The sequence below is a fragment of the Odocoileus virginianus genome, chromosome 26 (assembly GCF_023699985.2).
Source record: "Odocoileus virginianus isolate 20LAN1187 ecotype Illinois chromosome 26, Ovbor_1.2, whole genome shotgun sequence".
NCBI classification, from domain to species: domain Eukaryota; kingdom Metazoa; phylum Chordata; class Mammalia; order Artiodactyla; family Cervidae; genus Odocoileus; species Odocoileus virginianus.
In genome coordinates, this window is record NC_069699.1 from 15,390,585 (window position 1) to 15,404,138 (window position 13,554).

General features: G+C 46.9%; 1 protein-coding gene across 6 annotated transcripts in view; it reads left to right on the top strand.

Moving 5' to 3' along the window:
- The window catches only part of SRGAP3 (SLIT-ROBO Rho GTPase activating protein 3), a 250,339-nt gene that overhangs the window by 188,781 nt on the left and 48,004 nt on the right, over positions 1 to 13,554 (top strand). For all 6 annotated transcript variants that reach the window (XM_070455600.1, XM_070455601.1, XM_070455602.1 and 3 more), the window contains exons 9-10: positions 1,740 to 1,937; positions 5,953 to 6,037. In XM_070455600.1, the coding sequence (XP_070311701.1) occupies positions 1,740 to 1,937; positions 5,953 to 6,037 (283 nt within the window). The remainder of the gene's footprint in view (positions 1 to 1,739; positions 1,938 to 5,952; positions 6,038 to 13,554) is intronic.

Sequence of the window (13,554 nt, forward strand, 5' to 3'; positions counted from 1 at the left end):
AGGCCACATGGAGACCTCCTGTTGGAGGATGTCACCCAAGATTGTGGGCAGGTCCATCTGTGAGACGTGCAGTCAGAGCTGGAGAGGGGGAGTCATGGTCCCGGTCTTCGGGCCTCGAGGGGGCTGTCTTGTGCAGAGAAGGCAGGTTGCTTTGTGTCTTGAAAGAGGATGGAACCAGGGCAAACGTGAACCAGAGTGTAGCTCAGGATGAACAAATCAAAGAAGTCCCCGTGGGGAGGTTACAGACCAACTATGTATTTGTTTATCAAACCTGAGAAGAGAGAGGATATGGACAGAGTGTTTTCTTCCTTTTTTTATGCCATCTCTTCCCCCACAGCATTTTAAATTGTCTACATGGAACAGCATGTGCTGTATGTGTATAATAATGTTAATGGAATTTAGGTTGAAAGTCAGGACCACAGAAAGGAGGGTGAAGCACATGTTCCTCTGGGTAGGCTGTTCACAGCCGGGGAAATGCTTAATTTTGAGCCTGAGCTTCCATGAGGCTGTGTTGGAAAGAACTGAGTCACTCAGTTCTTCATTCAACAAATTGTTATTCAGCACATGCTCGTGCTCACGCTCAGTTGCTTCAGTCATGCGACCCCGTGGACTGTAGCCTGCCAGATTCCTCTGTCCATGGGATTCTCCAGGCAAGGATACTGGAGTAGGTTGCCATTTCCTTCTCCAGGGTATCTTCCCAACCCGGGGATCGAACTCATGCCTGCCTGCATCTCCTGCTTTTGCAGGTGGATGGATTCTTTACCCACTGAGCCACCTGGGAAGCCCTATTCAGCACATACTATCCTCTAAATGTGTTCAGTGCCGAGTTAAGTGAGTGAACAGACAGTGTAGAGTACTTTCTCTCATGGGGTTTATAGCCTGGTGAGAAGAGGCGGCTGAGAGTGGAAGCACAAAAGCAAACAAACAGCAAACTGAGGACATAAAATATCAGCCACTAAGTTAAGAATGTGGTTGTGGCCAGGAGGCGACTTTTAAGTTGAGGTCTGAGTGCCAAGAGAGACTCTGAGTGGCCGGCAATCGTTGTCCAGTGAGTGTGGATGCAGGCTCTCCCAGGACTGTGTTTGAAACCACCTCCATTCAAGCTCGGGTCCGCCCTTTAGGCACAGTCCACTGAAGGGCTGTGGGGAGGCTGGGGCCTGTGCGTGAAGCCTCCGGGGGTCCAGCTTGGTCCTGGGAGGGGAGTCGGGGCGTGGAGGAGCGGGCACGCCGCGCGTGTCTCGGGCCGTCTTCCTCCAGCCCTCTTTTCTCAGGCTTGTGTGGACTCCGTGGCCGACAGTGTGAGAGTTTGTCCATGGAGAACGGAGCCCCCTGTATCCAGACTGTCTTCTCCCTGCTTGGGATGAGCAGAACGGGGAGTCCTTCTAGGGTTGTCCCTCCTCAGGGCCCTGCCCCCCCAGGAGGAGCGTCTCTGGGGCTGTGTTACCGTAGAGAGACACAGACCTCAAAACCCAAGTCCCTTGCTGGGCACAGTGTTCTCCAAGGTTCTCACTGGCAGAAGTAGACCCATGTCATGACTGAGCTTAGGCGACCCGGCTTCTCCTCCCAGCCAGCTGCCAGCCTTATTTTCCACATCACCGTTAACAGAAGTGAGCACCTTTGTCCTACCTACCTCTGGGGGCTTTACGTGGAAGAAATAAAGGAACGATTGGGAAAGACTTTGACGTGTCAAAGACATTCTGAGGCTACGGGACTTTTGTTGACATGCGGTGTTTCTCTAGGTCAGAAAAACTCTGGATGCCACCATGCAGACGTTGCAGGACATGCTGACCGTGGAGGACTTTGATGTCTCCGACGCCTTCCAACACAGCCGGTCCACGGAGTCTGTGAAGTCGGCTGCCTCCGAGACCTACATGAGCAAGATCAACATCGCCAAGAGGAGAGCCAACCAGCAGGAGACAGAAATGTTCTATTTTATGGTAAGTGGCATCCTGACTGAGAACCTGCTGTCTGTAGCCCCGCTGGCAGTGACTTTTGGGGGACAGCCCAAATTAGTGGCAGCCAGAGGAACCGCATGGGTCACTTAGACCTACAGTTCCTCCAACATGCTTTTCAGAATAAGTTGTCTGCCTTGGCTTTGTGACGTGCAGAAAGTGAGCTAACCAGTGGGTAGCATCAGCCTTGATCTTGGATTGACACTTATTGCAACTTTCCTGTTCTAGAAAAAACACAGAGAGGGTTGTGCTCAGTAGGGTGAGAGGAAAAGGGCTGACAGAGCCAGAGGCACATCCCGAGTAACAACCCCCAAGTTAAGTGTATGGTTGTCATGTCAAGTTGTGTCAAATTTGGGCCTAGACTCTGCAAACAATGCCCTGGGTGATCTTTGCAAATAGCTGGTGAGTTGCCAGCCCTTCATGTAAAATCCCAGATTACTTATATTCCATTTGGCCAGGGAGAAACAGGGATGAGAGGCATCGGGGCTTTGGTTCAATGGGTTTTTAGTGAATATGCAATGTTGGGTTGGAGAGGATCTTCCATCTGACACTGGATCCTATTCCACCCAGTTCCTGCCCCAGAGTCATGCAGATTGTGCTTGAACAGCCCCAGATTAAAAGCTCCCTCCCTCCCCAAACAACTGTTTTGTTTGGCTTGTGGCTGTCTATGGACATTATAATGTTTTCCTGTATCTCTGTTATCTTCAAAAAGCTTCCTCACGAGGATTTCTGGTCATTGATCTTAATTCTGTTCTCTGGGACAGCCCAGAGAGAGGCTAATTCTACTTGACAGTCTGGCAAGGTTGCAAGGAGCTGGGCTTTTATTTCTCTAGGCTGAACACATCTACTTGTTTCAATCTGGCCTCTTAAGCTTTTGTTTTGAGTGGCCTCAGCATCCTAGTGACTCTTTCCTGACCATGTTCTGTCAGTACTTCTAGAAAGAGACTCCCAGCAATGGAGTGACCAGCACAAAACAGGGCTAAACTTTCACCTCCTTCCACATTAGGGGCTATGCTTCTCTTTTCATACATCCTAAGATTACATTCTATTGGGTTTTTTTAAAGCTAGTATCAGTTAAATCTCTATTCTCAGCATACCGCCATTAAACCATCCTCCTATGGGATGTGTAGGTGATGTCTTAGGTGGATCTTATGTTTATTACCAGTTTGATTTCCTCTTGATGGATTCAGCTCATGGCTCCAGCTGTCATGAGCCTTATCTGGTTGCTCATCATAGATGCTGTCTCTTCAGACCTTGTGTCTAGAGATTCAGTAAGGGTGGCTTCTGTACCTTAAAGTTTATTAGTTAAAACAAACAAACAAGAAATGAATTGCTATGTCAAGACCAAGGCCAAAGACAGAGTTGTTCAAAACATGCCATTAGGCTGATATTGATCCATGAATTAGCAGTTTTAGATTGTGGTCATTTAACCAGTGGCAAACCCACCCAGTTTTAACATCCAACTCTATTTCTTACTCATCAAATATCCGTTGAAAGCCAGTGGTTGATGCATACTCCATTTCATTGATCAATTTTGTTGCTTTCAAAAAAGAAAGCAAAGGGAGACTTAGTGAATGAGTCCATGCCAGTTTCGGGGGTTCACCACTTCCACTGGGGGCATACTGTGTTTGTAGAGAATTTATGGGTTACAAAGATAAGGGGGGGAAATGGATGGGCATTAAGTCACTTTGGCAGCAGAATCAAAGATGGGAATTCAGCCTGCTTGAAATGAAAAGACAGCATCCCTTATGGGGGTCATGGATGTTGTACTTTGATTTAGATATTCAAGTTATCAACCTGACTGGCTAGTGCACCTCATGATTTGATGTTGTGACATTATTTAGGTATTTTTAAGGATGTAACACTCCTTTTAAAGCAAATATCAATATGAATTGATGGTATTTTTTTCTTCACACATGAAGCCTAGGTGAAGCATAGAAGCAGTAGCCAGGGGCCCAGAGCCCCAGGTTGTAATTTACACTAACAAGTGAGTCACCCGCCAAAGCACGAGTTACAGGTTTGGGACTAGAGCTTCACCTGCCTGGGGCACTGAGGCAGGATGGAGAGAACACCTACTTAACCTCAGCTCTGGGTTTCATGGTGAATTCTTGAACACAGGATAAAATCAGAGGGTGGTATCACTGGAAGCATCCAGAGAGAGAGCCTCTCGGTGAGTAACTATCAAACGGAAGTGTGTTTTTGAATTTTGTAAGAAACTTCTTGAAAAGTTTCCAGACTGCCACCCTGTCTGAAGTGGCGCCCTGGAAATGTGAGGACACCTGGGCTTCTGTGGAGTCCTCCTAGGGTTAGACTCACAGGAGTCCAGAGCAGGAATCTGCCTGTGGACACTCTCCTCAGCTGGTGCCTGCACCACACTGGGAGAAGCACCATGAGTCTCCTCATTTTACCCTGAGGAAGGCATGAGGCCCAGAAATGTTCAGAAATTTGATCAAGGTCACACACTGTGTGGTCACTACTCTAAGCAGTTTCTCCCTCTGTGTAGAATGAGAACAGTGATGCTTCTGTCATTTATCATCTGAGATTGCAGTGAGGACCAAATATACCTGTTTGAAAACCATCTACAGATACAACAGGGATGACTTAACAACCACAAGACAAGGCCCTAGGAGCTGAGAAAGACCAAGGCCAAGAATAAAGAAGGCCCAAACTCCAGAAACCTGCCGTGGGGTGGGGGTGGGGGCAGCAGGGTTCAGCGAGCTCAGTCTTCTCTGGGCACATGTGGGCCTTCACCCCACACCTGTCTTCTGCGGGCAGAGTGACGCTCCATATGTCCTGAGCTGCCGAGGCTCACCTCTCTGCTCCCCTGTGCTCCATCTGAGCCTCCTGGCTGAGGCATAGAATGGATTTTTGGTGAGAAACTAGCTGGCAGATTTGGGGCAATCACATCCATCCCCGTGCCTTCCCCCTCAGGGCCTTGGTAATTGCATTCCCCTCTGCTGTGAACCCCCTCCTCTGCCCCCACGTGGCCCCTTCCTCACCTCCTTCAGGCCGGGGCTGAAATGGCAGCTTTGCAGTGAGGTCTGTTCCTACTTCCAGATCCTCATTCCTGCCTTGTTTCCATCCCTAGATTACATTTTTGTTAGCTCATTGTCTTTCTCCTATTCTGCTATGTCAGTGCCACCAGGTCAGGGGTTCAGCTGAATTTCTCAGCACCTACTACATGTCAGGCACAGCTATAAGCACCAGGGATCCAGAAGGGAACTGGTGTGGGCCACGCGTGCAGTGCCTCTTGGCCCAGCAGAGAGGGCTCCCAGCCTGTGATTGGGTGACATGGGGCAAGGGGGGCCAAGGGAAGCTGGTACCTGTGTGGAGGCGTGGCTGAGGCCATGCTGAACTGGGGGCAGGTAAATGTTTTTCTGTTCTGGGTGCCTTGTTCCCTGGACTGCACCCGAGTGCACTGTGTTTGGCCAGGCCCCTGGACCAGAGGCAGCCTGGATCCCAGGAACTTTGGGCAGATCACTTCTTGTGTGATTCTAACCTTTCTCATCTGTAAAAAGAAGAAAACCTTATCCCCCAAGTGCAGTTTGGGTTATTTTAATAGGAACGTCTCCAGAGGCCTGCAGTGCCCTTCCTGCTTCAGTTCTCAGCCAGATGAAAGAAGACATGTCCTGAGGCTCCTCTCTGACAGATCCAATAACACGCTCTTGCCTCGGCTGCATGCCCTTGGCCCAGAAGCACAGAGGAACTTTGATCGCTGAGAAAGCCCTCTGCCCCAGCTCCTGCCGTCCTCACGTGACAGTAGCCCCTTTTACTTTGCCCATCTCCCACCTCCTCCAGCTTTCTTTGTGTTCCGAAACTGACCTGGAACTGGACAGCCACGCTAAGCAGAGGTGGGGACCTGCTGGAACTGATGCAGAGACCCTCCCCCCTCCACCTTGAGGCCTTGCTGGTGGCTTCCCACCCCGAGGTCTGTTACAGAGGCAGAGATGGTAGGACCTGGCCCTGCAATCTGTAATGTCCTTGTGCCTGTGTCTTACAGAAATTTAAAGAGTATGTGAACGGCAGTAACCTCATCACTAAGCTGCAAGCCAAGCACGACTTACTCAAGCAGACTTTGGGCGAAGGTGAGTTGAGCATTGGAGGCGGGCACTGGAGGGTCCTCCCCACTGGGTCTCGTTGTGACCCCTTGAGCTGTTACAGATGGAGGTCCCAGGCACTTGGTAGAATGAGGTCTGGGACTGGGGCCACCTACTGGAACAAGCCGGCTGGGGAGAGCCTGGTACAGATGCTGAGAGGGGGTCTAGTTTGGCTGCAGAAACTATGGGGCAAACACAAGTCTGAGTTTAAGTTGTGGGGAAGGGTCCCAGAAAAAGCGATAATGGGTCCCCAATAGGTAAAGGGTGGGATCCAGGGCATAGGGCTTTGCACTGATGCTTTCTTAGCAGATTCTGTTTGCCAGGAATACTAGTGGAATGCCTGGCCAGGATTCTAGGTCCAAGAAGAATTCACATATGTAAGGCACAGTTTGGTCCTTGAGGGACCTGGGGACTAGAGTTAAAACTCTCGAAAAGCTTCCAACGATGGTTGGAATAAAATCCCATCTGCTTCCGTGGCACATGAGACCTGAAATCATTTGACCTCCACGTGCTACCCTAACCTCATCTAGTTCTCCTCCACTCTCCTACTGTACCCTAGCTGCACTGAACTCCCTCCTGCGTTGCAGAGCTCATCCAACTTATTCCTGCCTCAGGGCCTTTGCACCTGCTGTCTGAAATGCCCCCCTGCCCCATATCTTTGTGTGGATGGCTCCTTATCCTTCAGCTGTCAGCCCAGATATCACTTCCTCAGTGAGACTCTGCCGTCCCAGCCTCAGGGAATCACCACCTCTGTCCCAACACTCTCTCTGTTTGATTTTCTTCATCTCGGTAGTCATCATGTGAATTCAACCTCTTTATCATCCATTCACCTGCTTCTTGTCATTGATCGCACCTCCACACCCAATAGCATGATACCTTCAGCCAGAGTAGGAACTTCCTTGCTTGTTTTGTCCACTGCTTTGTCTGTAGTGCCTAGGACAGTGCCTGGCTCATAGTAGGCACTCAATTAACAGTCACTGAATGAATGTTGAATGGAAAGATCACCAGAACATGAACTAGAAACCATCCATCATCAAGGATGTTTCAACTGACAAAAAAGGCACACCCTAAGAATTGAAAATTATATTTTATTCGGTGGAAAAAACTGAGGCCTTAAGCCCAGGGTGCAGTATCTTAGATAACTCTGAGAGACTGTTCCATAGAGACAAAGTGAGGAACCAGGACATTTAGGAGTTTTTGCAACAAAGACGAGGTAGTCAGAACACCAAAGGATTGCTGTTAATCGAAGAAAACGTGACATCTCAAGTTAAGGAATTGGGGCTCTTTTATATATGGGAAGGTGCAAGAGTCTGGGCTCCCTGAAATCGTTCCTTTGATATGTACCTCAGCTCTCTGGGGCCAGCATCCTGTTTTCTCCTCCTGGTTTCCTCGGGGTGCACCATTGCAGGGAGCCAGGGCTGGCGGCTGCAGTGTCTGAGGACTCAGGGGTGGACGTAGTGTTTCCATCCTGACGAGTTCCCTTGGGGCTGTCCATCACGGTTGGCTGTAGTGGCTGATGGGTGCAACATCCACACTGATGTGGTAGGTGGTATTTTTAGTGCACAGGTGGTTTAGAGCAAGTCCTGGTGGCCCTGGGGCTTGGTATGAGGCTTAACTTTGAGCAGAGGCGCTGACCTGGGGCTTCTGAAGCTGTGAGGCCACACTGGGAATAGCCTCATGTTCTGTTTGGAGAGGTCTGTTGGCTGAAGGATGTGCTTGACTGACAGGAAAGAAAACACGGGGTCTGGGAAATACGGGGCCAGTATCAGAGAGGCGAAAAGACTTCCCAAGGTGGTCAGTGCCACTAGATCCTGGGATGACAGCTTGGAGCAGTTTAGAGATGTCCCAGGAGTCTTCTGGGGAATGAGCGCGACAGGACAAGAGCTGTGCTGGGCTGTGGGGCCGGTGGTCACTGCTGCGGGTGTTGGCCACCCACACTACATCCTCGCCCTTCGCTGGCTTGCTCTCCTCTCCCTCTGGGTGCACGTTGTAGTGGCTGGGCCTGGGCCACGCGAGTCTCGTCCCCTCAGCATTTCTCCAGGGGGCTGCCAGGCCCTGCAGGCGCTTGGCATGTGTGAGCCCATGCCTGAGAGGGACCGGTGAGGAGTGAAACCATTTCCAGCCAAGGCATTTACAGTCTAGCTGGGAGACAACTCCTGAGTTCGTTAAAAAGTTAAACGGTGATAACAGTATCACACAGAAATTCTGAATAAATTGCCAGGTGAACAATGCAGGCTCTGAGGACTGTGAATCCCAGGAGGGAGGTTTTACTGTGGGCCCAGAAGAGCAGGAAAAGCTTCCAGGAAGATGAATAACTAGGGATCAAAGGAATAGCCAGGACTTTGAAACTAACACCAGCGGAATTTTTTTTCAATCAACTTTATTGACATATAATGGAAATACCATAAGATGCACCCATTTTATGTGTAGACATCAGTTTTGACAAACACACACACCCAGGTATAACCAGCACTCAAAAGCTCCAGCCCCAAAGAGACAGCCCAAAAGTTCTCTTGTGCCTCTTTGCAGTTGACCCTCACCACCCCCCATCCTCCACTTGAAGCCACCACTGATCTGATTTCTGTCGCCATAGACTAGATTTGTGTGCTATAGCTGGTGACAGCTGGGAATCTTTTGGGGATGATGGAAACATTCTGTTTCTTGATTTGGGTGGAGATTAGACATGGGTGTTTATATTTGACAGAACTCATTGATTGAGGGGAAGAGTGGGGAAGAGTGAGTTGCAATGAGCTTTTTCTTCATTCCCTGCCCCCCACCCCCCGCAACCCTTATATTCTTTTCATCCTGACATTTCAGTATTGGACCAGGAGAATGGGGCCATGGGGGACTGTGGATAACACAGAGGGAACCAAACCAGTGAGAATGGAGGGAAAGGGAAGAGACACAAAGTCCTGAGAGCAGCTTGGATGAGTGTATGATGGAGCAGCTTTCACAGCTTGCAGGATCGGTTTTTCTGATCATGGGACTGGCCGCTGAGGGGTGTTTCTCATGAGCCATTTAACAGAAGGCAGGTCCACGTGAGTTGCTGAATACTTGTGTTTTCGAAATCAGACACCCTGGATTGAGAAAACAAGATGTTCTTTTAAAAAATGAGATCCCAGATAAGAAAGTGCTTCTCTCGAGCTTCCCTCGGAGTGCTATCAGATGCAAGCTTTTATTCCTGCTCCTGCCTGAGTGGCTTTAATGAGATAATAATAATAATTGGTTTTGGTTGGTGTGACTCTTGACCCATTTGGTCTTCCAAGTGTGTTTAGCCTTCAGCTGCGTCTTGCTCTGAGATATGATATATGAGTCCTTCTCCTGAGTTTTGAGCTGAAGAGCAACAAAAAACAGGAAATGCAACTTCAGAAGTACAATGGCAGCTAAAAAAGAGCCATCCAGAAGAATTTCCATAGTCCTGTTCTTGCAAGCCAGCAGTGAGTGAAGTCCATTGTGATGCTTTTGATATCTGGCACAGGTCTTGTTAGACTGGTCAGTTCTGGGGAAGTTTTTTCTTATCTTGATAAACTTTTTATTTTAGAGTAGTTTTATATGTAAAGTTGCAAAGACAGTATAGTTTCCATATATTCTACATCCAACTTCCCCTATTATTAACATCTTCATTTAACACGAGTATGGTATATTTGTCACAATTAATACATACTGATAAATTATTATTAACTAAAGTTAATAAATTACTGAATTACTGAAAAAAATGAAGCTGAGACCAAATCTTCAGTCTTTTTGGTATCTCCCCCTGCACGATAAAGATATGTGTGGATTCTTAGGGCATTGAGGGAGAGGGACGAATTTGCACTGACTTGGTTTGATAAAGCTCAGAACCTCCTAATGTACTGCTCTGAGAGTCGTCAGACGAGTCCTCCCTACCTGGATGTGTTAACTCCTCCGTTCAGTAGAAGGTTCTTGTGAGAGTGGGTCTAGAGTAGAGTGACACCCACACCAGTGGCCTTTTTCTGTCATCTGAGAGCTGTCTCGTGTTGGAAGGAATAATCTGGTTGTTTGAAAACAGGTGAGAAATATGGGGCCAAGTGAAATATCTTGGCTAAAAAAGATACAAGGTTTTTATTTTTAAAAAAGGAAATGAAATATCTTGTCTAATGCCTCAGTCTCTCTCAAGTACTCTTTTGACAGCACGCCTCAGAGAAACCACAAGCTGGAGGAAACTCTAGGTCTTTCGCGTCACCCTCACTTGGAGGCGAATTTTTGAACATAATTGACCCCAGGAATATAAGTCAGAATGCTTCTAGGTGCCCTGCAAATTGGCATTCCTTGTTACAAATGTCACTGCCACATCTTGGAAACAAGAACGCACACCCTTATGTGCCTCTGGCTGTTGCTACGTCATTTTATTGGCCAGAGAATTCTTAGTTTATCATCTCTGAGCCTTAGATTTCTGACCTTTTATATTGCTCTGGGTAATCAGTAAGCTCCAGGGTTTACACCTAAGATACACTGGTTTTTTCAATTTACTCTAGCCACTGAAGTGTAGATGGTGTGTTGTCTATAAAAAGGAGTGAGACATAACCTTTTCAGGCCAAGATTTAATGTCCATTACAGAGCAAAATGTCCACCAGGACCAGACAGTCTGACCTTCTAGAAAATGACTGAGCCACCAACAATAAAGAATATTTTCACAATCCCAGGAGGTCTCAGATGGTAAAGGGCAGAGCATTTTTGATTTCTGTTAGAAGTTGAAACACCATATTTCAAAAGATGTTAGTAAAGGGTTTCCTGAGAGCTGGAATGTGAGTCAAAGCTGAAGGAGAATCGATTCCATTTGTTGCCAGAGCAAAGTCTGTCTTGAGTGTGTTCTGACATTCCACTTCCAGGACCCAGACCCTTTGATTCCTGCCTATCCCTTTCTTCCCTCCTAGCCCCTATTTGTCCATTCATCTGTCCATCCATTCATCAAAAGCACAGACTCTGTGCTTGGCTCGGACTGGGGGTACAGTATATATAAGACAGACAAGGTTCCTGCCCTCTTGGGGAAGAGAGACCTCACACAGGAAACAAACCATTAAGTAAAGAATTATAACTGTGGTAAGTGTCCTTGAGTAGAAATTTGGACTGAGATAGAGAATAGTTGTGTATGGGGTTGAGGAGCATGGGGCACCTGCTTTAATGTGGGTGATCAGAGAGGTCTCCAAAGGGAGGGACATTTAAGCTGAGACTTCTGAAGGGTGGGAACGTGTCTGCCACATGAAAAACTGGGGAAAGGGTGATGAGCCAGAGGGAACAGCCTATGGGAAGGCAGGAAGGGATGAGATGAGGTGGAACGAAGAGAAGAGCACTGTACCTTGACCACAGTGAGTACACAGAGGAGTGGGCCAGTCCAAGAAGAGGTGGAGCCGGAGCCTCTTCCTAGGTCCCCTCTGTCAGTCAGAGTTGCACAGTTAACTACACCCCTAAGGGAAATGACATGTTTTATAGCCAACCCAGGCCACTGGCTGACCCTTTCCTAGGTGGGTTGCCATCAGCTCTCACTGGGGGTCTTAGGTCTATGTGAAAACGTAACTCAAATTGGTGTCTGGCAGGAATTTGCCTCAGACCCCAGACACACAGTCAAATTGAGTAGAGCAAATTTTCTTGTTTTACTTCACTTTTCTCCTTTTCTGCTTTGGCTTCAGTTCAACCAGCTGCAGTAACTCTTGTAACTGCTTGTGGCTTTGGTCAGGAATGAAGGAATTGTGTGCTGATTTGCTCCAAGTTTTATTTTCAGACTTCTTTCACTGTCTTCCTCCCCTCATTTTCCTCTCCAGCTCCATCCAGCATATGGTTTTCCATAGAGAAGCATAAATACTCAGTTCTTTCTTTTATAAAGTCTCTTCATGTGAATACTGAATGCGATTCTAGAATCTAGAGCAATGCAGTTCAATACAGTGGCCACGAGTCATAAGTGACTATTGAACACTTGAATCATGGCTAGCCTGAATTGAAATGTGCAAAATGAGCATCAGATTTCAAAGAGTTAGTACTATACACATGTTTTTTTTAAATTTTTTTAATTTTTTATTTTTTCCATTTATTTTTATTAGTTGGAGGCTAATTACTTTACATCATTACAGTATTTTTTGTCATACATTGAAATGAATTAGCTATGGGTTTACATGTATTCCCCATCCCAGTCCCCCCTCCCACCTCCCTCTCCACCCGATCCCTCTGGGTCTTCCCAGTGCACCAGGCCCGAGCACTTGTCTCATGTACCCAACCTGGGCTGGTGATCTGTTTCACCCTAGATAATATACATGTTTCAATGCTGTTCTCTTGAAACATCCCACCCTCGCCTTCTCCCAGAGTCCACAAGTCTGTTCTATACATCTGAGTCTCTTTTTCTGTTTTGCATATAGGGTTATCATTACCATCTTTCTAAAGTCCATATATATGTGTTAGTATACTGTAATGGTCTTTATCTTTCTGGCTTACTTCACTCTGTATAATGGGCTCCAGTTTCATCCATCTCATTAGAACTGATTCAAATGAATTCTTTTTAATGGCTGAGTAATATTCCATGGTGTATATGTACCACAGCTTCCTCATCCATTCGTCTGCTGATGGGCATCTGGGTTGCTTCCATGTCCTGGCTATTATAAACAGTGCTGCGATGAACATTGGGGTGCACGTGTCTCTTTCAGATCTGGTTTCCTTGGTGTGTATGCCCAGAAGTGGGATTGCTGGGTCATATGGCAGTTCTATTTCCAGTTTTTTAAGAAATCTCCACACTGTTTTCCATAGTGGCTGTACTAATTTGCATTCCCACCAACAGTGTAAGAGGGTTCCCTTTTCTCCACACCCTCTCCAGCATTTATTGCTTGTAGACTTTTGGATAGCAGCCATCCTGACTGGCGTATAATGGTACCTCATTGTGGTTTTGATTTGCATTTCTCTGATAATGAGTGATGTTGAGCATCTTTTCATGTGTTTGTTAGCCATCTGTATGTCTTCCTTGGAGAAATGTCTGTTGAGTTCTTTGGCCCATTTTTTGATTGGGTCATTTATTTTTCTGGAGTTGAGCTGGAGGAGTTGCTTGTATATTTTTGAGATTAATCCTTTGTCTGTTGCTTCATTTGCTATTATTTTCTCCCAATCTGAGGGCTGTCTTTTCACCTTGCTTATAGTTTCCTTTGTTGTGCAAAAGCTTTTAAGTTTCATTAGGTCCCATTTGTTTATTTTTGCTTTTGTTTCTAAAATTCTGGGATGTGGGTCATAGAGGATCCTGCTGTGATTTATGTCGGAGAGTGTTTTGCCTATGTTCTCCTCTAGGAGTTTGATAGTTTCTGGTCTTACATTTAGATCTTGAATCCATTTTGAGTTTATTTTTGTGTATGGTGTTAGAAAGTGTTCTAGTTTCATTCTTTTACAGGTGGTTGACCAGTTTTCCCAGCACCACTTGTTAAAGAGGTTATCTTTTTTCCATTGTATATCCTTGCCTCCTTTGTCGAAGATAAGGTGTCCATAAGTTCGTGGATTTATCTCTGGGCTTTCTA